We start from the raw sequence: 23,143 nt of genomic DNA on the forward strand, positions 1-23,143 counted from the left end.
TTTTTTTTTAGATTTATCTGGGATTCATGGAAATTTTAGTTTCCCTATGTAGCACTTATCCAGATGGATAAGTAATTTTTCCTTCTGGGGGAAAATTGTCAATATGATGAAATAAAATTGCTCCTTTTAATAATGACTTTTTATGGCTAAAATGGTTATTTTCTTATTTACCTAGAAAATAAAAGAACATGGATTACCTGAGTAACTTTCCAAAAAGTGAACAGGGCCTTGATCTCTGTGACCCAAGAGCTAATTTTCAATGCTCTTGATGGTTTTAGGTTAGTTGATTGCCATCTCATGATGCTTGGGATTGTCTTGACAACATTCTTTACACCTTTTTCTGGTCTCTTATTTCTTGGTTGTGGGCAGTGTGACCTTTGAAAGGATGAAGAGTTGATTCCATGGCCTCAAATGATGACTGTATATTCCCATCTTTTGAATGAAAATTATGGGAAATGACCTCTGGTTCCATGTGAAAACAGATATCCAAACACATTCATTGAGTATTAATATAGATAAGAGAACAAAATTGGGCACAAGTAGGGATGTTAACCAGCCGAGCTAGCTCAAATTAAAGCCTGAAATCAGACTAAGCAAGTGGCCACGGCGCCGCTGGCCTAATCCTTTGGACCCCAAAAGAATCATTGTTAATTACTAAGCAAACAAATAGACCAGATAGCTGTTAATATACTCTGTAGAGATTGTGGGGATATGTCTAAAGAAGACAAGAGAAAGTGGGAAAGAAACATATATTCAATTGTTGTAGATATGTTATTCAAAGTCTAAATCTATTCTTTGAAGATTGAATTACTACAAATCAATAAGAAAATGCTCAAAAGAATCCCTTCTCTACATCCCTACTACAGTTGTCACCGACCCTAATACAAAAACTGAAACCTAATAATAGATGTCGAGCCCACTACTTGCCCACTTATTTGAGTTATTTCCCTTTTTTGTATTTTAATTCCAAGTCTCCAACTGCCCCAAGAGCTTTAAAAATGCTTCCTGAAATAAATAATTCTTCCTTCACACGTCTAGCTTTTACTTTTCTTAATTAGAATTTCTTGAATTTGAAATAAGAGTTCATAACAACCACATATAGCTTGCAGGGAAAAGGAAATATTCTTCTCTTGTTTTCTTTTCCATTTCAAGGAATGTTCATCAGTGTTAGGAGATCCCAAAAATGATAAATGGAGATTATTTATTATGTATTTATGTCTACATGGAGTCGTTCTTTGGGATTTCTTAATTTACCAATTAATGGCTACTATTCAACAGCTGTAGATCAGTGATGAGTTCAGAGTTACCCTCTTCTTTTTTTTTTTTTTTTTTTTTGTTTTGATCCGCTGCTCCTGCTGTCTTAGCTGGGCTGCTCCATCAGTTATGACATTCCCTTGTGCTTCGATGCCTTTTGGAGAGCCTCAAAAATGGTGCCAAGAACAGAAAAGGAAGATGAAAGAAGAAAAACCCCCTTCTACAACTTACTTGGTTCCCTTCTTTTCTTTTGATGAATAAGAAAACAGAAAATAAAAAGTAAATTTTCTTAATTTCACTAACAATGAAAACCAAAAGAGGGAGACAGTATGACCTGTTCACGGGCCAGGCTTCGGGCCTGATTTACACTGTGGCTCAGGCTTAGAACCGGGCCCATTCAAATTTTAGCAAAAACCAAGCCCGAGCCCGGCCCATGAACAGGTTGTTATTTTTTCCCTCCCTTCATCAAACAACAGTGTTAATTTGCGTGGGAAATTGTGGCCAATAACATGGGAAACAGACAAAACAGCATGGCTTTTGTTAACCAAAGTGCCTGTCAGTTTGCTGGGAGCCAGTACCATGTAATCTAACTTTAACCAGCATTTCCTTCAACCCAGTATGCAATGACATTGGTCTTTGCCTCGCATGGTCATCAACTAGCTCTTTGTTTATTTATCTTTTTTTTCATTTGTGACGCATACTTGGTAAAAGAATAATACATGAATTATGGATCAGATAAATTAGAAGTATAGAACCAAATCAGTATAGAATTTCAGCTTTGGTTATTCCTTCATTAAGGTCCTGACATGAAATGATAAGCCCAGATACACCCACCCATTCCGGAATCCACCAGTCGAGTTACTTTCATTTTGAGACCACTATCACACTCCCTCTCCAAGTATGAAGTTGGTATGTTATGTTGAGCAGTTGAGCCCATGCTCCCTCAACTTGTCACTTGTCACCACCACCGACCAAGGATGTGGGCAATGAAAGAATAAAAACAGAAAGCTAAAAACTGCTGGGAGAAAGTTGGAAGGATGTTGACAATGGTAATTACATTAGCTAAATTTAAGCTTAACTAGCCAATTGGCTTCACCTATTGGCATCATAACAATGACGAACGAAGAGCCCACCCCGGTTATCCACTTAGTCTACCCCAAGTCAGCCCTGCACAGATTTAGATGGTCTTGACACATGCAAAAGAAGACCTGGCAGTTGATCGACAAGGACAACACACTTGGTTAGGTGAACCTATCTACAAGATGTTAAGACTTATAGTCTCAGACCACCTGTTCACATTACCCTACTGCAAATTTTTTGCAGAAGCCAGACCTAAGCTTACTCTTTAAATGCAACTACTAGAAAATTAAGTGCACGAGGACAAATATAGTAATTAGGAATCCTTAAATAGACACTCACAGAACAGATATCTAAGGAGAGAGAGAGAGAGAGAGTGAGGGAGATTAATTGGGAAAAAAATTGCAAATTCAATTAACATAATAAACAAGGTAACTATGCAAAGGCAACTAGTTTTATACAATGCAGTAATCTATACAGCCTCTCATGTTATAGTAACATCCATCAGCTTCCTGATGCAGAAATACTTCGCTAGCCAGTAGCCACTCCATCTAATATTACACCAGGCCCACAGAAATTAACCTGTTTCAACGGTATTTGTGCATAATTTAGCATGAAACAAACTAAAGGATTTCTAGAAAATACATTCGTGAACTGTTGTAGGACAATAACAAAGCAAGTTTAATAAAGATCAGTAAAAGGAATGGATGAATAAACTTGAAATTATATGTGGTTATAAATACAGTCTGGTGGTTAAAATCAAAACACAAGAAAAGACCATTGCCCAATGTTGGTCCCGGCTATTTGCTGGGTCTTGAGAAGGGTGGACTGGATATGGAGAGGCAGAAAAAAAGATATTCAAATATTTCATATTCTTGGGAGTGTGCATTTGTGTAATTCTATATGACCATTACATGGATGCCTAAAAGTTTTGCCTGGGTGTACAGTTGCGTCTGTTTTAATTTTAATGTATAAAGTTTAGTTAGGAGTTATCTAATTATTTAAGTATGTTTGCATTTTTGTTCCCTTCTGCAATATCTGGCCCAACTTTTTCAATGGAGAGAACCTCATGCAAGCACAATACATAAAATAATAGGTTTGCAAGCCAACCAAGTTTCATATATTTATGATTCGTTTCTTCTAGAATGAAAAATAAAGACTACTTTTTTTTGAGAAAAGGTAAAGTATATATCAAATTATCGACAAAGACTAAAGACTACTAATTTATTTAAGGTCACAATAAAAGTTTTCCGAACTAAATGTGTTCACGGAAAACTGAGATACCAAATAAACAGAATTTTACTATTGAAAGAGATAAATGTTCTGATAACCATCATTCCACATCCTAATTCCAGCTATATATGATCAGATCCAGGGAGTTATCTAGACTAACACAAGTGAATGCATAGGATGCATGAGTTTTAATCACATTCACAGGACTTCTCTTGCCTACACGCATGCATAAAACAACTGGTCCTTTTCTTCTTGCAAAGAATTGGATACATGAGCTAGAAAAATCTTAAAAAAAATCAAAATTGATGTAGGGTTTCAAATTAAAAATTCAGGTTCTGGGAATTAGGGGCATCATACATCTAAAATTTGATCAATAACAGTTTCATCTTTTTCCAAAACAAAGGAGTTGTCAAGGTGTTGCCTATGCGACTAAGCACCCTTTGCTGAACGAGTGCCTTACCTAAACACCATGGCTTATATAAAATAGGCACCATCTTGGCGACTGGGTACCATCCTAGGCAACAAAAATACAAGCGAGTAATTTCTTTTGATATTGTTCTTATGGTTGCATCTTGTTACTATGTTAAACTGTCAAGTTAAATAACAAGAGGGCTTTGCCCCTTGTTCTTTTTCTCTTTTCTCTTAAAAATATTATTAGTATAAAATAATAATTTTATCAGTTTCTCTAGTTGCTAATATATTTTAGCATTCGGTTGCTCAATTAAATACTTATGATGATATAGCATTGTGTTTAAAATATTAAAGTTAATTGATTTAAATGCCATGAGACAATGATTTGATATGTTTTAACTTTTAAGAAACAAATTAATACTTTCAGTGAAGAATATTACTATCTTAATTTACTAGAAAATGGCCCCCCAAACTAAGTATGGAGCAACTACACCTATGTATCATTTTTTTGTAACAATACCGTTTTATTTGAGATTTGCTATTTATCCAGTAATTATATCTAATTTGAATTTCTTGTTTGATTTAAATAATTAAATCAAGTTTAATTCAAGCATCTCAAATGACTTTTTTATTTGAATTAGGAATTGAATTACAAAGATTAATATGACCCCACATCCTTTGGAGTGGATATATTTTTATAGGTAGCCATGTGTCTAAAATTAGCCTCAAGTGGAATTTTTTTTGCTATGGGTAGCCATGTGTCTAAAGCTAGCACTTTTTTCCTGAGAGTGAATTAACTACTCTTTTTTTTTTTAAAGTGGGTAAACACATGTCTGAGGAAGAAAGCTTCTATTTGAGAGTGGAAAGTACCCACTTCTTTTTTTGATAAATAAATTGATTTATTAATGTAATAAGTAGAACACTGATACAAGTTTTTCTTGGAGAGGCGTGAGCTGCGTACTCTCCTTAGCAAGAACAAAAACAAACTACAATTGAGCCCAATATAAATGATCCCTTGCTGCCCCTCTCTAGGCTAAATAATCTGGCTATGGCATTAGCTGATCTCCCAACCCATTCTATTCTTACAGCCAAATCCCTTGTTAGCCATTTAAACCTCTTAATTTCGTATTTATAACACCACACTACAGATTCTGGATTCTGTAGCCAGCCCACTACCACCTTGGAGTCACCCTTGATTAACAATTGTGTCACTCCTAGCTGATTTGCAAACTGTACACCTAGAATTACAGCCAACAGCTCTGCCCTAGTGGAGTCCCCAACTCGTAGAGGACCTGAGTAGAGCAACACCACATTTCCGGCCTCATTCCCTGAGAACCCCTCCCAACCCACCCAGAAGGACCTGGATTACCTTGACTACTTCCACCAAAATCCAGCTTCAGTACGCCTGTAGGAGGACGTAGCCAGTTCATACTTACTCTAGGCTTTGGAAAGGTACTACTTGCCACTACAGCCCAATTCCTCCACAGATCACTAAAGGAGAAAAGGCGGAAAAGCTCCCTAGATTTTAACCACTGGACCACCCTATTCAAAAATGCAATCCTTAAACTCTTATAGGTTTCTCTCCTTCTCTTGAAACACTCTGGCATTCCTTTCTTCCCAAACAGTCCAGATCAGTGCTGCTCGTGCACATCTCCACATTAACCTCCTTCACTTTTTTTTTATCAATAACAGAATTCAATATTATTAAAAGAAATCAAGAATACATACAAGATTTCAGGGAGAGATAAAATGACTTAGCTCTCCCCCAAAACAACAAGAAGATTACAGAATTGCCCAAAACAATTGATCCCTACCCACCCCCTGTTTTGCCAAGTTATCAGCAAAGGCATTTGCAGTTCTTTTCACCCAATGAACCTGGATTTCCACTCCCCTCAGCAGCCACTTAACCTCTCTTCTCTCATTAGCATAGATCCAAAAACCATTACCCTTCCCTAACCAATTTAACACTAGCCATGAGTCTCCTTCGATAATTAATTTTTGGATGTTCAGTTCCTTTGCTTTCCTTAGCCCTACTAACAAAGCAAACAGTTCAGCTTTAAGAGAATCACCCAACAACCCAATGGGACCTGAGTATAATGCAACCACCTTCCCACTTTCATCTCTGATTACACCTCCAGCACCTGATGGTCCCAGGTTGCCTTCACTACTCCCATCGAAGTTTTAACTTCAAAAACCCTGGGGGTGGAGTTGACCACAGAGGGCACCCATTGATTGAGTTGGCACAGAGGAGGCCACTTCCAATTGTTCAGCAGCATACCCGTAGAGACATCAACAAACAGCTCCAAAGTTTTCAGCCATTAACCACCCTCTTCTTGGCTGCCAAGGAAAGGTAGGACCGAAGAGCAAGCTTACTTCTGCTGGCATGTTCCACCTGCACCCAAACAACAAGAAGAGCCAATCCCATAACTCTGCAGTAAAAGAACAAGAAATTAGTCAGTGGTAACAGTCTTCACCATGGGACCTGCAACGGATACACCAGTTGGGTGAGATGCAAAGTAAAGGTCTTCTCTTTTGTAGATTATCATCTAAGGTGTTTATTTTCCCATGATACACCTCCTAGAAAAAAGCCATTACTTTAGGAGGAATGAGTCTGCACAAAAATTCCTTAACCGGGAAAGACTGTTGAGAAGGGGGCTGACAAAGGGACCTGAAAAAAGAAGCGCAGGAGAAAGACCCTTTTGGCTGTGTGAACCAAATTCGCTTGTCTGGTTGAGAAGAGTCCAAACAAACTTTATCAAGAGGACTCAATAAACTGGTGAGACACTTAACCTCCCCATCCCTCAAACCTCTACAAAAGCCAAAATCCCAGTTTGGTGCCAAGGAATTTTCAAGAGAGGAGAAAAAAATGGAGACAACCTCATTTTTGTACAAAGATATATTGAACAGGGAAGGAAAAAGGTCCTTCAGGGATAGATCACCAATCCAAGTATCCTCCCAAAAAAGAACGAAGTTTCCAGCACACACATCATACCTGATTAGGCTGAAGAGAGGGAGAATACTGTGAATAGCCTTCCACGGAGTTGCTAGTGTTGCCCGTTGAAATATACTAGCATCCCACCCATTTTCTGCATGACCATGAATGCTTCCTATCACCTCATGCAACAACCTTTCTCTTTCCAAAGGCCACCTCCACAGTCATTTCCCCAAAAGAGCTTGGTTCGTTTGAACTAGATTCTCCAATCCCAATCCCCACTCTTCTTTACTCCTACAAACCACCTCCCACTTGACTAGGTGATCTTTCCTACTTTCCCCCGGTTCCTAAAGGAAATCTCGCATCAACTTCTCTAGTTTTTTAGCTTCCCTAGAAGGAATCCTAAAAACGAATAGGAAATAGGTTGGCAAGTTAGCTAGCGTGGCTTTGATCAAAGTGATTCCCCCCCCCCCCCCGCAAAGAGATATAATTCTTTTTCCACGAGGCCAGTCTTTTCTCAAACTTCTCAACAACTAGGCAACAAAAACTACTCTCTAGGATGTGCCCCTAAAGGGAGCCCCAACTAGGCAAAGGCCAAGTAGAAATGGAACACTCAAGACACTCCGCGATAACCTCCAACTCTTTTAATTCCAAATTGACCCCTGCTACTCGACTCTTATCAAGATTAACTTTTGAATTGGATACCCTTTCAAAATTTGTTACCAACATCTTGAGATTTCTCACCTTTCTCAAACCCCCCCCCTTCACAAAGAATTAGTATATCATCTGCAAATTGAAGGTGAGTAACTAGGATTTCCTCTCTACCAACTCGCCACCCTCTTACTACACCCTCCCTGTCAGCCTTTGAGATCATTCTACTAAACACATCAGCTATTAAGGTAAATAAGAATGGCGAGAGAGGGTCTCCCTGCCTAAAACCCCTACAGGCTGAAAAGAAATCCTTCACTACTCCATTAATCAAGATAGAGTAGTGACAGGAACTAATGCACCCAAAAATCTAATTACACCACCTTTCTCCAAAGCCACAACTTCACAAAACATGAAGCAGGAGTTGCCAATCCACCAAATCATATGTCTTTTCAAGATCCAACTTACAAACGAAACCTCTTCTTTTGATCTTCTCATCTCCTCCACACACTCGTTGGCAATCAAAATCTAATCAGTAATTTGTCTCCCTTTGGCTAATTAGAGAAGGAAGGACTTCTTTAAGTCTCAATTGCAAGACCTTGGCTAGAACTTTGTAAATACTGGTCACCAGACTAATTGGCCTAAAATCCTTAGGGCAAGTCGCATCAGCCTTTTCAGGAATTAAGGCCAAGAAAGTGGCATTGACTCCTAGGCTCAACTAAGTCATCCTTCAGCACCTCCCAGCAATCTTGGTAAAATGCCATTGTAAAACCATCAGGATTCGGAGCCTTAGATCTATCCATAAAAAACACTGTCTTCCTTATCTCTTCTTCTTCAAACCTTCTTTCCAACTAGCTTGTTTTTTCCTGATCCAATCTTAGTCAATCTAACCCTTCCAAAGGTAACCTCTCATTTAAAGGCCTTCTATAAATGGACTTAAAGTGATTCACAAAAGTTCTAGCTATTTCATCCTAATTTTTTATCTCCTCCCCATCTATCGCTAATTTGGCCACATAACTTTTCCTTCTTTTGTTTGCCAAGTCATGAAAGAACCAGGCATTTCCATCACCTTCCTTAATCCACTTATGCCTTGATTTCTGCCTCCAACAAATCTCCTCTCTAAGTAAAATATCCTCCAAGTCCTTTTTCAATTTCCTTCTCAGCTCTCTATCTTGTTCATTCATGGTCCTTTGAGATTCCTTTTCATCTAGCTCCTCAATCCGAGTAACTAGAGTCAGCTTTTGCTCCTCAACCCTACCAAAGTGATCCCTCCATTCCTTTATATCTTAGTCTCTACAGCTTCTTATGGAACTTTACCCCCTTCCATTTAAACCCCCCCCCCCCACTAATTTCTTCACTCCACCACTCCTTCATTTTAACCCCAAAATCTGGATGTGTCAACCACATGTTTTCAAACCTAAATGGTCTAGGTCCACTAATAAAGGTTTCAATACCTATTTTGATGGGGCAATGATTAGAAGTAACCCTAAGCAGAGCTCTAGAGACTAAGTTCCCCCAATGGTTTTCCCAGGCTAAGTTGAATAGGAATTTATCCAGCTTCGAGCAAAAAGGGTTTTCCTAGAGATTAGACCACGTGAACTTGGCTTGCAATAGTGGGATTTCTCTCAACTCACAATCTTTTATGAAATCATTAAATTTCCTCATACTCGTTGTAATTGACTGTAGAGTGTTACTAGTTTCCTCAGAGAACCTTATGACATTAAAATCCCCTCCCACGCACCATGGGCCGTCCCATAATCCACAAATTGCATACAATTCCTCCCACAACTCATTTCTTTCTCTGTAACTATTAGGGCCATACATGTTAGTTAACACCCAGAAAAACCCATCCTCCACATTCTTAAATTTGATAGAGACCGAGTACCTTCCTATCAGTTCCTCTACTAGTTCCACACTTTCATCCTTTTCCCCTAGATTTCCAACAACTCCTGGTCATTCTTCTTGGATACTGTTTCTTGAAAAATAGAATGCTATGTGTCTGAAGGAGAAGCTCTCTCTCTCTCTCTCATATATATATATATATATATATAATGTAAAGTTAGGGAACTAACCTATAATTTAGTTTTTACATGTAGGCCCCATTATTTTAAAGACATTATTTTTTTAAAGGTAAGGTAATTTTATTCAAAAAGGAAAAAGATACAAGGCCCAGACCAAAAGGAAGGCCTAAAAACAACTCAGGTTACAGACTCCACAAAGACTGAGTTCTAAACAACTAAGGCAAGTTCAGGTGCTTGAAATCATGAGTAACAAACACCCAAGAAATCAGATTGCCCACAGCTCTCTGCACCAACTCTTCTGGACTTTTAACTCTGTTACAAAAAATTCTGTTATTTCTTTCAGACCAAATGGACCACAAAACAGTTGCTGGTATGGTTTTCCACACTAATTTTTCCTTCTTATTTAAGTCTTTGATTTTCCAACAGCACAGCAGATCCTTGACAGACCTTGGCATAACCCAGCTGATACCCAAAGCTTTCAGGAAATGCTCCCACACCATGGAGAAAATCGGACAGTAAATGCATAGGTGGTCTGTAGTTTCTGGGAGGATGCCACACAGACCACAAGAGGAGTCCAGAAGCTGGATGTGCCTCGTCTCTCCAAATTAGACCTAGACAGACATTTATCTAGAGCCATTGTCCATACAAGAAAATTGGATTTAGAGGGAATTGTTGAATTCCAAATCTCTTTGGCAGGAAAAACCGCAGAACCTGGACTGCTCAGCTTGAAGGCTAAGGATTTAACAGAGAAGCAGCCATCAGAATTCCATTTCCAACTCCATTCATCCTCCAAATTTATATCTATCCTTTGTTTCTGTAGAAGCTCCAGCAGCTCCACAATCTCATCCAGCTCCCAGTCAAACAAGTTTCTCCTGAAGAGGGGGATCCAAGTATTAGAATCTCCAGAAAAGTTATAAGTATCAGCCACTAAGGAATCTTGGTTAGCAACACACTGAAATAGAATTATAGATTTAAATAGAAATATGATCCTAAATCTCAGACTGGCAAGCATGAGAATATGGGTTGAAGTCCGAGAGCAGCCACTTTGTGCAAAAGGTGCCAGAGGTTAGATCCATATCTAGTCAACCCCTCCCTAGACCATAAATAGCTGAGAGCAGCATTAGGTAATGCCCCATTTATATGAACTAAAATCAATGTTACAAAAGTTTTTTTTTTTTTTTTGTTTCCTAGTGTAGGATTCAAATTAGAAATAGTATTGGTCAGTTATGCAGCAAAGTTAATAGGTTTCCAACACACAGACAAGCTGACACAAATATGACAGTTTTGCTTGACATGTCATCCAGCAAAGAGATCTCTAAATTTCAGTCTAACAACCCCCTGCAAAAGAAGGCCCTCTTTTCTGCCAATTTTTGAAACTTCAATGTGCAGCTTCACAAGAGAAGAAAATTACATTGTAGGATATAGTGTAGACATGAACTTTGGAACTGACAAGTAGCCATTTCATAGGGCCATCCATATGATAAATGGCCTAGATTGACAACATAACAGCATGTGGTTGGCAAAGAGGGTTTGCAGAAGTAAGGAATACAAAATCATCCATCCTAATACTTACATATACATATCTATGTGCATGAATAGATGCTTATGTTTAAACATGCATGCAAGCACGCCCACCACACAGACACACACGCATGCACATGCGCACACACACAGATGCCCAGGGATATGATGGAAAATGCAGTTTTGACGAGAGTGTACCATAAAGTTTGGAAGTTTTCGTCCAATTGATGGACAGCAATCCATTGGTAACAGATGATAACTGCATTAAAGACAACCACAAACAACATTTAGATTAAACTTGTTTTAGGAGAGAAATCATTGATTCTGAGTATACAAAATGGAGTCAGAAAAATACAAAACCTGATGACATTGAAACATCCTCAAAGCTTCTTACTTCTGATTGCAGTATGCCAAATCCCTGAAGCAAGCAACTACTTCAACCCACCAACATCCTTACTCTGCATAGCAAAATCCACATGAAACTAAGATGAAAGAATGTACATTGTTAACTTTAATTTGAGAGAGAGACTATAATCATATAATAGTGCTATCTTCATTTGTTCAAATTTTCATAATGCACAAAGCTTTTTTTAGGTAAAGCATACATTACAATGAATAATTTATCAATCAAAAAATGTATGCTGGAGAAGACAATGAACAATTTAGTACTCCTTGACTTACTAATCAAATATTAAGAACTACAAAATAAATTCTTTCATCTTTACTTGAATTTGTGGTTAAGCCAAGTGTTTTAAAAGGTACACCTAAGTGCACAGGTAAAGAGCATTTTAAGGTATGCACCTTGCCTGAACCCATATGATGCCCCTTTAAAAGGCACACATGCCTAGCCTAGTGCACCTAGGCATGTGCTCAGCCCAAGCACACATTTTTTTTAAATTTCCTCTTATGTGTTATTTTTTATACACTCTTAATGTGTTCATACTTCTACAGTCTCTAATGGTTTATTAACCTTTAAATAAAAAACAAAGACCGTTTGAATATCTGAAACCCTAATGTTGCACATGGAATCTCAGATAAGCAAATTTTCCACTAAAGAAGCAACAAAAATACAGCAATTTTCTAATCCCTAATCCTAAAATAGAATGCACTATGACCAAAATCCTGAAATTGGTATGAGCATTGGAAGACTGGTTTATTTTCCCAATGAATTCTTTCCTTGTTATTGAGCACCTTTTTCTTTTCTCCATCAAAAAAGAGAGGTTAAATCATGTTCACATGTACAAGGGCAGCAATGTTGTGCTGCATTTTGGACTGTGTGCGTACATACATGCACACATATATTAATATATATCTCCACACACAAACGTACATACATATATATAGAAAGATAGAAAACCTCTATAAGGTTGCATGTAGGTAAACTGGTAAAGAGTATGGATGCTTTGCACCTTCTACCATAGATGATATTATCAGATATCGGTAGTTTGTGCTGCCCTTCTTTTCACTGGAGTTTTTATTTACATGCCTTGGAGCTCGCAATCCAAAACACCATCAAGGTGAACTTTGATGGACGCAACTAGGGAACCCTGGTCCTTTGGAGTAGGGGGAGTCTTTAGGAACTGGGAAGGATTTTTTTTTGATAAATGATAGAAATTTTATTAGAACAGAAAAAAAATATATATCACATGATTATAGAGTACATCCAGCAGAGGTGCGAGATGCAGCCCCAGCCAGAAACAAGATTATGACTGAGCCCGGAATAATTCAGACTCAGGCACCCCCCCCCCCGGGTTTGCAAAAAAATCTGCCATCCCATTAGCTGAACGCCTTTCCCATTGGACAGATATTGTCATATCTCTGACCAGCCACTTAAATCTTTTCATATATTCTTTGTATTTCCAAATTACAGTTTCAGGTTCCTTCAGCCACCCTATTACCAGTTTAGAATCACCTTCAACTAACAGCCTGTCATAATTTAATTCTCTAGCAATCTGTATTCCTTGTAAGACAGCTTGGAATTCGCCAAAACTGAGTCCCCTACTCCAACTGGACCAGAAAAAACAGCAACAACATGACCTTCAAAGTTTCTAAAAACTCCCCCTATACCAGCCGAGCCTAGGTTCCCTACACTGCTGCCATCAAAATTCAGTTTGATGAAGCCTTCTGCAAAAACTGGGAAGGAAATATTTTAGCACTATACTTTGGACATGTGGCTTTGGAGACTATTTGGGCAGAATTGTTGGTAGTGCTACATTCATTACGGATAAGGATGGCAAAATCCAATTATAGGTTGGATTAGAAACAAGATTGCAGGTTCATGGAAGTACATATATGCTTTAAGGGAGATCAACAAGTTGCCATTGGAGCTTGGCAACAGTTATAATTGGACACCACATTCAGCCAGTGATCTTCCTTATGAACTGGCAAAAGCATGGGTGAATAGAATCCCAGATGCATTGGTGTTTAATCCCTGTTGAGGGTTTACTGTTATTTATTTATTTGTTATTAGTTGCTGTTATTGGACCCCAAGACCCATTAGTTTAGTGCTGCTGTTTTAAGTTCTTTTTGATGTGTTAGCAGTAACCGCCCTATTAAGGGCATATTAGACATTGTATCTCTTTTTATTCTTAAGCATAAATGTTAATGGGTTGAGGTAGCCAGATCATCTTTGGCTTTCTCTTCCCTTTCATCTTGTCCTTCTACTCTCAAGAATCCCTCTTCTACCTCTTTTCTCTTAATTAAAAAAAGGGCAGCCCAGTACACAAGACTCCCACCAATGCAGGGTCTGGGGAGGGACAGATGCATGCAGCCTTACCCCTACACATGCAAAGAGGCTGTTTCCAAAATTTGAACCCTTGTCACCCAGGTTGCAATGGAGCAACCCAACCTCTTTTCTCTCAATTCTTAAATCCTTTTATTTCTGCTATTGTCTACCCCCCCCCCCCCCAAAGAAGGGAATTTCTAAATTTGTTGCCATTGCCAGCAGACGCTAGCTGCACAAGGGGTGCATGGCACATTGTAGAATATAGATGTTAATCATTTTTCTTAGACATATCAATTAATATTTCTTTTGTTGGTCAGGGGCGCATGGCACAAAGGAAGAAAAAACTTTCCATTGGAATTAATAACCGAAACTCAACCATCCATTCCCATGGGTGATCAGAAGACATCCATAAGGTGTTCTATAAGGAGATAATTTTTCTTTTTCATTTTCATGGTTTCAATCCCCTCCTTGGGCCCAAATCCCAAGATAAACCAGCTTCAGAAAACAACACCAAAGAATATATTTACAGGTGTTTGTGATTCGAGATAGAGCAAAGCCTACTCTAACAAAGAGTCACTCCACCATGAGTCTTTCTAAAACATTACTCTACTTCCCAAGGTTGGATTATACTGTATAAACCTAGATAAGGATGGTAAGATGAATTCTACTGCCTTCCAAGGGACAACAGGATGACTCTTCTGGCTGGTCCAGCATTCCAGACTTTGGCATGAACATGAAAGCCTTATTTGTTATTTATAACGAAATTCCAAAGAATTCTCTCTTCCATAAGAAATCTTTACAATCATTTTCCAAAGGCCATATTCTTAATCCTTTCTCTCCATATTCCTAGCTCTGTAAATTTGTAAGGGGGTTCCAAAAAGCCAATAAGAAGGTAAAACTGATACCAACGAGGGAAAACATGAGTAAAATACGAAATTTGTAAATTAAATGCAGATTATACAGTGTAACATTAAAACAATAATCATATAAACCATGTGCGAAAAACCTCACCTGACGTTATATGGTCTTGTTGATACAGTCCATCTCCACCAGCCATTTAACAAGCAAATTATGCTAATGTCCAAAAGTTTTGCTTATGTGATTATAATTAAGTCCGAGATCCCACATGGAGACCACTTCCCTTGGATACGACCTGCAATGTTGTACCTTTGATGATCCAGGCTGTTAGTTCAGGTTGATGCTCAAGGTGGTTAAGAGGACGAAGTTTTCCATCCTCCATTTGCACACCATAGACAAAAGGGAGTCTAAGTGTGAGGAAGCTCTCTGGTGGTAAGATAACTCGACACCCAAGGCTAAATTGTGATTGTTGTTCATGGTTCAGCACGGATGGAGGTAGACATGAGACCTGCAATAAAAAAACTTCATCATGAAGAAGAATATTTTTCCAGCTTCCAAGAAACAGCTACTATCTATCAAGAGCAGTATGTTTAGGGAAGACTATCCATTTCCTACATCATCAAGATATGCATAAAAGTGTACCTAGACATGAAAAAAATTGAGTAGACTCAAAGTTCAGAATTTCGATATGATACCCCCCATATTGGGCATATTGCATTGATGGGGTTCCGATACAGAAAATAAAGGGGGTTTGGGAATTTGGGCATTTTCAGGGAGTAGGCAGGCCTAAGACTGACCCCCTGACCAATTTTGAGGAAAAACAACACTAAAAGAAAGGGTTTTTTGTTGTATTGATACTTTAAACCTTGAGTAAACCATTATAACAGTTTCAAAATGCTACTCATGCATTTCACCTAGGAATCTATTAGACCAACAGTCAACCTAAATTAATGATCTGAACCATCAAATAAATCAACTCACATAGGATAGACAAAATTTTTTGCAACTGCCAAGAAAAATCCCATGTATTTAGATAGTTAGGAGACCTCCTAAGTAGGACCTAATTGAATATCCAGGTTCCACTATGGTGCAACCTCTTGAATGTACTGATGATGAACATGTGACTGTAAATGTAAGATGAATAGTGTTTTAAAAGGTTTGCAAGCCTCATAGTCATAGCCTTATACTTTCTGCCTTGCCTCAAAAATGACTTGCAACTCAACCTTCAAGATCATACATCAAAGTAAAAGGTGTATTCTTTATTTAGGATGACATCTCAACATTAACCACAATAGGATTATCATAATTCATGACAGGATAAGTTAAAGATTAACCTTTGCATTTTAAATATATATTTTTTGAATTGGTGTTGACTAACTTTCTAGTTATTGTGTTTAATCAAGGTTTAAAGTATCAATACACCCAATTCGCACCTACAGGCGAATCAGGTGTTTAGATACAACAAAACACCATTTTTATTAGTTTTCTTTAATTGACCAGGAGGTTGGTCTTAGGCCTGCCTACTCCCTGAAAATGCCCAAATTCTCAAACCCCATTTATTTCCTGTATCAGAGCCCCACCAATATAATACGGAGCATATTGTATCAAAATTTTGAACCTTGTGTTTAATGTCTTAGCATTTTTTAAATGCTTTGGAGATTCTATTTTACATTAAGAAGTTTTCTAATAGGTATTGAAGGCATAACAATTTGTAAGAATGCAATGTAGCTTAAGTGTTATTTATGTGATATGTTATTCATTTATGTGTTTTTCCTACATAAAAATATAATTGTCATATTTGCACTTTTATTAGTACTGTCAATTGTTTCGGTCTGGTCTGGGTCAGGGTAGATCCAGTCCTAAACCAATAAATAAATGTGTAGAACCAGCTCCAAACCAAATCCTATGTAATAACAGATCTAGAACTGACCAAATTACTAATCAGGATTATCAGGTCTGACCTGATTACAATTGAGAGCTCTAACTTTAACGTGTAATTTGACAATGAACCTAATCATTTGTTAAATTGACACATCCTGACATGATGGTATGATAATATTACAAGTATACCATGAGAAATATAGGTAACAGAATGTGGTCTCGTTCAGAACAACCAAAACCAATCCTGACCCAATTATAATCAGAGCACATAATGCAGACCCAGACTCAACATAATTGGGTCGGTTCAGTTTGGTACTTTGGTTCTTTTGGGTCTGTCCAACCCAATGACAGCCCTAACTTTTATACTTCTCATTTTAGTTTCAGGTTTTTCTTAATAAAGTGGTAACTCATATGGCTTATGCCTCTCAACTAAAGGTCCTGGAGCCTCATTACAAGCCTCCACATTTTTAAATATTGCCAGAAACCAGATGGCAAAAAATGATTCAAGCATGCTGATTTGGTATAGATTAGTAAGGCCCATTAAATGGTCGGTTCTCATTGCATGTCCCATATCTTAATCAACAGTTTAGGGCTTGAACTAAAAGTCATCCATTTTAGCTAAAGCTTTTTCACAACATTACTCTTTTTAAACAACATAATAATAGACATTAGCTTTAAAAATTTTGTAAGCTGTCTCTAATTTAGTTCATGTTTCTCTTGAAAAAGTGAAGTCAGTAGTCACATGAGGCTTAATCTCCAAGCTTCAAAGCTATCACCATACATCTGTGGCTTTACCTTCTAAATTTGACAGAAACTAACAACTGCAATCTATCTTAGATTTCAATGAGTAGCAGAAATGGAACCTCCTAAAAAGGCAATGAAGTATCAGAAAGTGTTGACCAACAAAGCCCCCATAGGTGCATATTTACATACAAGGTAATTGAGCCATTGATCTATACCTCAAATTGTACAACTGGGCATGTTGCTAAAACAATTGGAAATGGAGGTGTCACCTACAGAGAAACATTTAGAAGTTAAGAGGCATAAATGACAGAAAATTCATGTCATCTCGTATCATGTTTCATAAAGAAAACTTCTAGATTAACCCACACAAGCAGCAAGTACTTTAACATGTACATATCAAATATTGGAGATTGATTTGGCCAAACCACATCTCAGAGGGATAAATAGTAAAGCAGTTTCTCTATTAATATAATGCAACAAATATACTGAAAAGCAAACAGATAATTTGAGTTTTTTTTTCAAATTATCAGTTTTTTTTCTATTTCCGGCTGTTTGAGGAAATCTCTCCCTCAGCAGTCTTTTTGATCTTTATTTGAATAATAATATTATTCACCATTTCTCAAAAAAAAAAGATAATTTGAGAAACTAAATGGCATAGTTTTTATGAGTAATTAAAAGGCATATTATTTTACAATTTACATTGTCAATGTCCTAATAAGTAATTGAAATTTAATGTGAAAACAGGAATTCATACACACCCTCTTACTGACCACAAGCACAAGCACAAGCAAGGGAAAAATCTGTGAAAGAAGAAATCAAGATTCTTCACATTCTTCTACAATTGGAAATTTCATAATTTCTGGGTAATTTAAATTTTTTGAGTTTCTTTCATATTTATTTTCTAGTTTGTTAATGTCTCAGGGCTTGGAATTGGAACTGAACAGAGTGGAAGGACAGAAGAGGATTCATTTATCCATCTCATTCTCATATAGTTGGGGCACTGCTTAATTGAGTCAAGTTAGTCAAGTTGAGTTGAGGTTGTTAGTGTCTTAGTAATAGGGTTAGTCATTTTAAAAGATCAAATCAGTTTATCATCTTATTACAGACTTTTTAGGATTTTGAAATGTTGAAGATTAAAGCACGTCACTTTTTTTCAGCCTATTGTTAAGGAGCCAAAACTTGCACATTCTGTATAAGTTAGGTGTTATTCTATATGTAATTGAGCTATCTATCAAACTTCAAACAAGGTTAAATCTTGTAAGCCAACATATTTTGAGGGAGTTATGGACATTTTAGTAATAGGGTGTCAGTCTATGATAGGAATTGGGTCTTATATTTCTTTGGGTCAATCTTGGAGTTTCTTTTTATTTGTTTAGTTGTAGTAAGAGTAGTAAAGAGTTCTATTGATCAAAAAAATAGTAGAGTTATCATAGTTATTTTAGGAGTTAGGGTCCTTATTTTATTATGCTTATGGGTTACCTATACATTTGTCTTAGTTTTGAAGCAATAGAAATTGTTTTGGGTCAGTTTGTGAGTCTAAATTGGAGTCTGTAAAGGGAGATCCGACCCCTTATTTTGAGTCTTTGAACAGAGCCATTATAATTGAAACATGTATCTTCTTCTTCCTTTCTTTCATCAGTAACAGTTAAACATTTTATTAAGAAGCTCATGGCAAAAAGGTTATTGAAAGCATTCATGGGCTCAGGAATAATGGCTGGGATGCAAAGGTTGCTCCGACATCTACCTTGAACTCTCCTTGGAAAGCAATTCAAGAGGTCGAGCTCCCCAGAGGATGTAGTGAGCCTCTTCAACCCAAACTTCCTAAGGCAGCCGACAAAGAGGGGAAGAACAATGTCGAAATCAGTGAGGGCAGCTGTGGCATGGACGATTTGGGAGGAAAGGAATGCAAGAATATTTAATGGCAAATGCAGACCAAAAGAAGAGTTGGTGGAAGCTGTAAAGATAAAAGTTGCTCATTGGATAAAAACATTCGAGCTGTTCCAAAGCTTCTCTGTGGCTGATATCCTGCGAGCTTGGAAAGAAGTGGCATGTTCAACTAAGAAAAAAGAAAAGATGGTGATGGAATGGAAACCCCCTGCTGCAAATAAGTTAAAGTTGAACTTTGATGGCAGTTCCATTGGGAATCCGGGATTGGCAGGTATAGGGGGTGTGTTCAAGACTCAACAAACAAAGTTCTGGCTATGTATTCAGGGCCTATAGGGGCAGGTGACTCCATAAAGGCTGAGCTTCATGCTCTTTTGCAGGGATTAAAACTAGCCAAACAAGCAGATTTTAATATTTTGGAGGTTGAAGGAGATTCAAGACTGGTGATTTCTTGGTCCAGTTTCAGAGGTAACACTCCCTGGATTTATAGACATTCCTTGAGAGAGATTGAAAGTTTAGCAAGGGAGCTCAATGCCACTTTCACTTGTATTAGAAGGACTGCAAATGGGATGGCTGATTCGCTAGCAAAACAAGGAGTGTACAAACAAGATCTATTCTGGGCAGGTTTGTAATTCTTTTCGATTGTTTGTTTGTATTCTCCTGCTGGCTGTAATCTTTTTTTTTCAACTTAATAAAATTTATTCTTCTTTACTGATCAAAAAAAAAAAGAAGCTCATGGCAAAAATGTACACAGTGTGCTGAGCACCCTTCTAGAGTACCTAGCCTCAGCTAGCCACCCTTATCAATATATTTTGTTATGATTACAAATTTCCGCCCTGGGAAAATACACCGCATATGGCTTTTCTTTACCCCCTGTTTAATAAGCCCATCAGCCACATTGTTGGCTGATCTTAGAGAGCATCTTTAAGATGTCCTCAATTCCATGGCTAACTTTGTGATTTCCTTTAAGATGTGCCTCCATTTCCATGACCCAGCACTGTTACTTCCTAACCACCCTACTACTACATGTGAGTCCCCTTTGACCAATGTCTCTGTACAGCAGAATTTTTGCCACTGTTAATCCTTCAACTACGGCCTTCTGGCTGAGTAGAATCACCAAACCCAGCATGCTCAGAATCAGAGGATAATGCTACAGTATTTCCTTTCCAAGTTCTGAAAACATCCCAACCTCCAGCCTTCTTCCCAAGTTCTGAAAAATTCCTTATCAAGGATAAAGATGCCACTTGTTGTCTGTAAAGAGACTGGGCCGAACGAGCCCTAACATCCTCTCTTGTAATATCTTTTATTTTATTGTTGATGGGCCACACTTAATGGGCCTGTTATTTATTCTTGTTTTATTCTCTTTATGTAACTGCCAAGCTGGCTGCCCACTTAAGGGCATTCTTGTCATCATCTAATTTTTAGATCTTAATAAAATAGGGTTAGAGGAGAATGGAGATTAATTCGACTCCTTCTCTTACCTTCTCTTTTCACCATCTTCTTCTCCTGTATAGCTGTTCAGACCTGTTCTTTACTTCTTCTAATCCCTAAATTTGTTCTTGATATTTGAGGACTGATTTACATCTTGGTATCAGAGCGGCTTAGTTCTTCTTTCTTTTTTCTTCGTTCCCATACACTCTAAAATCAAGAGAGTGTATGGAGAGATAGGTTCTCTATAGTATAGAGGATCACTTGCCTAGTTGGTAGAGGGTTTGGAGAGTTTAGATCTGGCTGGATTTTGCCAAGAAGCGGTGTTGTTCTGCTGCTGCCCGAAACCCTAGTCGACTAGAGATTTTCGAGGTTACCAGGAAAGGTGAAGCTTGGGTGTGGCGCTCTGTGCTTGGAAGGTGTCTCGTGACTGTTAAAGGAGGGCGGTTCAGGTTTGGAAGAATTTGGGTTGGTCTGTTAGGTGCGGCTGCATCTTCTCTCTTCCTCCCAATAGCTGGACGGAGCAAAACCCTAGTTTTTCAAGCACCCGAGTTCTGGTTTGACTTCAAGTAAGTTTATATAGACAAAATTTCTGGTTCTTTGATTTTCGTTTGATTGATGGAGACATACGGAAGTGAGTTCAAGCAGGTGTCGGTTTCTGGCATTGGCTCAGTAGATTCCGTTTTGACTGGTGTAACCACAATCAAGCTAGATGGGACAAATTATCTTGCTTGGGCACAGCCTATAAGAATCTATGTCTGTAGTAGAGGAAAACTCGGGTATCTCACAGGCAGTAAGGTGAAACACGAAGAGACAGACCCTGAATTTGAAAAATGGATGCAAGAGAACTATACTGTCATAGGGTGGTTGGTCAACTCTATGCAACCTCATATAAGCCAGCACTATCTCCGGATGTCTTCGGCTAAGGAGATATGGGACAATGTTATTGAGACCTATTCACAGAAATTGAATGTAGCCAGAGCTTATAAGTTGAAAAGTGATGTGAAGAACCTAAGACAGGGGGAGAAGAGTGTAGCAATCTACTACTATATACTAAAATCCCTATGGCAGGAAATTGATGTTATGGAGACAGTGGTATGGGAGAGTAAGAAGGATGCTAAAATGTATAGAAAGCTGGTGGAGAGAAATAGGGTGTTTGAATTTCTCACTGGACTCAACCCTGAGTTTGACATTATTAGACAAAATATCTTGGCCAGAGATGAAGTTACTCTTTCACAGGCATATGCTATGATAAGTAGTGAGGAGAGTAGGCGGCAGGTTCAGTTGCAGAGTCCACCTACAGAACATTTTGCACATGCAGGAATGAAGCCAAAGGGCCCTACTAAGAAAAGAGAGCAGATGTGTGAATATTGCAAGAAACCGAGGCATACAAAGGGCACCTACTGGAAGCTTCATCCTGAGCTTCTCCCTGATAGGTTTAAGAATAACAATAACTCTAAGAAGGGCAGTCAGGTAGGAAAACCTAAGACTGCTAATGTTGCAACAGTACCTGAAGGGGGAAGTAAGGAGAGTGAAGAGAAATCAACCATTGAGCAATTGGTTGCAACGAATCTGGATTTTGAAAAGTATGGGAGGCTCCTAAATCACTTGGAAGCTACGGTTTCTTCAGCTCACCCTTCCAACAACACATCATCTTCATCGGCTTTTGCTCACTCAGGTATTCGTGCTTCTGCAAATCATGCTTCAGTTTCAGGTAATCATAAAATCCCTTGGATCATTGATTCCGGTGCATCAGACCATATGACCAGCCTGTCTAATCTTTTTTGCTCATATCACCTTCTCTCTAGAAAAGAGAAAATATCCCTTGCCGATGGATCCCTTGCCCCCTCTCTGGTAAAGGTGATATAAAGACCTCTGACACCCTTTTCTTATCCTCTATCCTTCATGTCCCTAAACTTAACACAAACATTTTATCTGTTAGTAGCTTAACAAAATCCATGAATTGCAGCATAACCTTGTTTCCCACTCATTGTGTTTTTCAGGACTTGCAGTCTCAGAGGATGATTGGGAGTGGCCATGAGGCGAACGGAATATACTTGCTGGACACACCGGATCAAGCTTTGGGACAACCTCATGGAGTTGCCTTAGAGTCAGTTGTGTCAGAGTCTGTTAACAAAATTTTATTATGTCACTTTCAGTTTGGTCACTTGTCTTTTTCTGCTTTGAGTCATCTGTTTCCAGATATGTTTAAAGGAGTGTCTTTATCGAGACTTCATTGTGAGTCATGTGAACTGGCAAAGCATTGTAGACATTCCTATTCAATTAGCAATAAAATATCTCTTTCTCCTTTCCATATTGTTCACTCTGATGTGTGGGGGCCACATCATATGCCAACCATGGGGGGTTACAGATACTTTATCCTTTTTATTGATGATTATTCGCGTTACACTTGGATTTATCTCATGAAATCCAAGGATGAAGTACCAGCTATTGTGAAAAAATTTCAGGAACTCATCTTCACCCAGTTTAATACTCGTATCAAAATATTCCGTTCTGACAATGCTA

At 38.2% G+C, this 23,143-nt stretch overlaps 1 protein-coding gene across 3 annotated transcripts in view; it reads right to left on the reverse strand.

Moving 5' to 3' along the window:
* Positions 1–2,721: 2,721 nt before the first annotated feature.
* Positions 2,722–23,143, reverse strand: part of LOC104587341 (uncharacterized) — a 29,636-nt gene continuing 9,214 nt past the window's right edge. Inside the window, exons 3-8 of one of the 3 annotated variants that reach the window (XM_010244903.3) lie at positions 17,521–17,574; positions 14,834–15,188; positions 11,458–11,555; positions 11,296–11,356; positions 10,288–10,448; positions 2,722–2,913 (exon numbers count right to left, since the gene is read on the reverse strand). In XM_010244903.3, coding sequence (XP_010243205.1) covers positions 14,931–15,188; positions 17,521–17,574 — 312 coding nt within the window. In that variant the 3' untranslated portion in view covers positions 2,722–2,913; positions 10,288–10,448; positions 11,296–11,356; positions 11,458–11,555; positions 14,834–14,930. Of the gene's footprint in view, positions 2,914–10,023; positions 10,449–11,295; positions 11,357–11,457; positions 11,556–14,833; positions 15,189–17,520; positions 17,575–23,143 lie in introns of all 3 variants that reach the window. The other 2 variants (XM_088898880.1, XM_010244902.3) reach the window with 2 other exon arrangements.

Source organism: Nelumbo nucifera, chromosome 2 (genome assembly GCF_055504915.1).
Source record: "Nelumbo nucifera cultivar China Antique chromosome 2, China Antique-T2T, whole genome shotgun sequence".
NCBI classification, from domain to species: domain Eukaryota; kingdom Viridiplantae; phylum Streptophyta; class Magnoliopsida; order Proteales; family Nelumbonaceae; genus Nelumbo; species Nelumbo nucifera.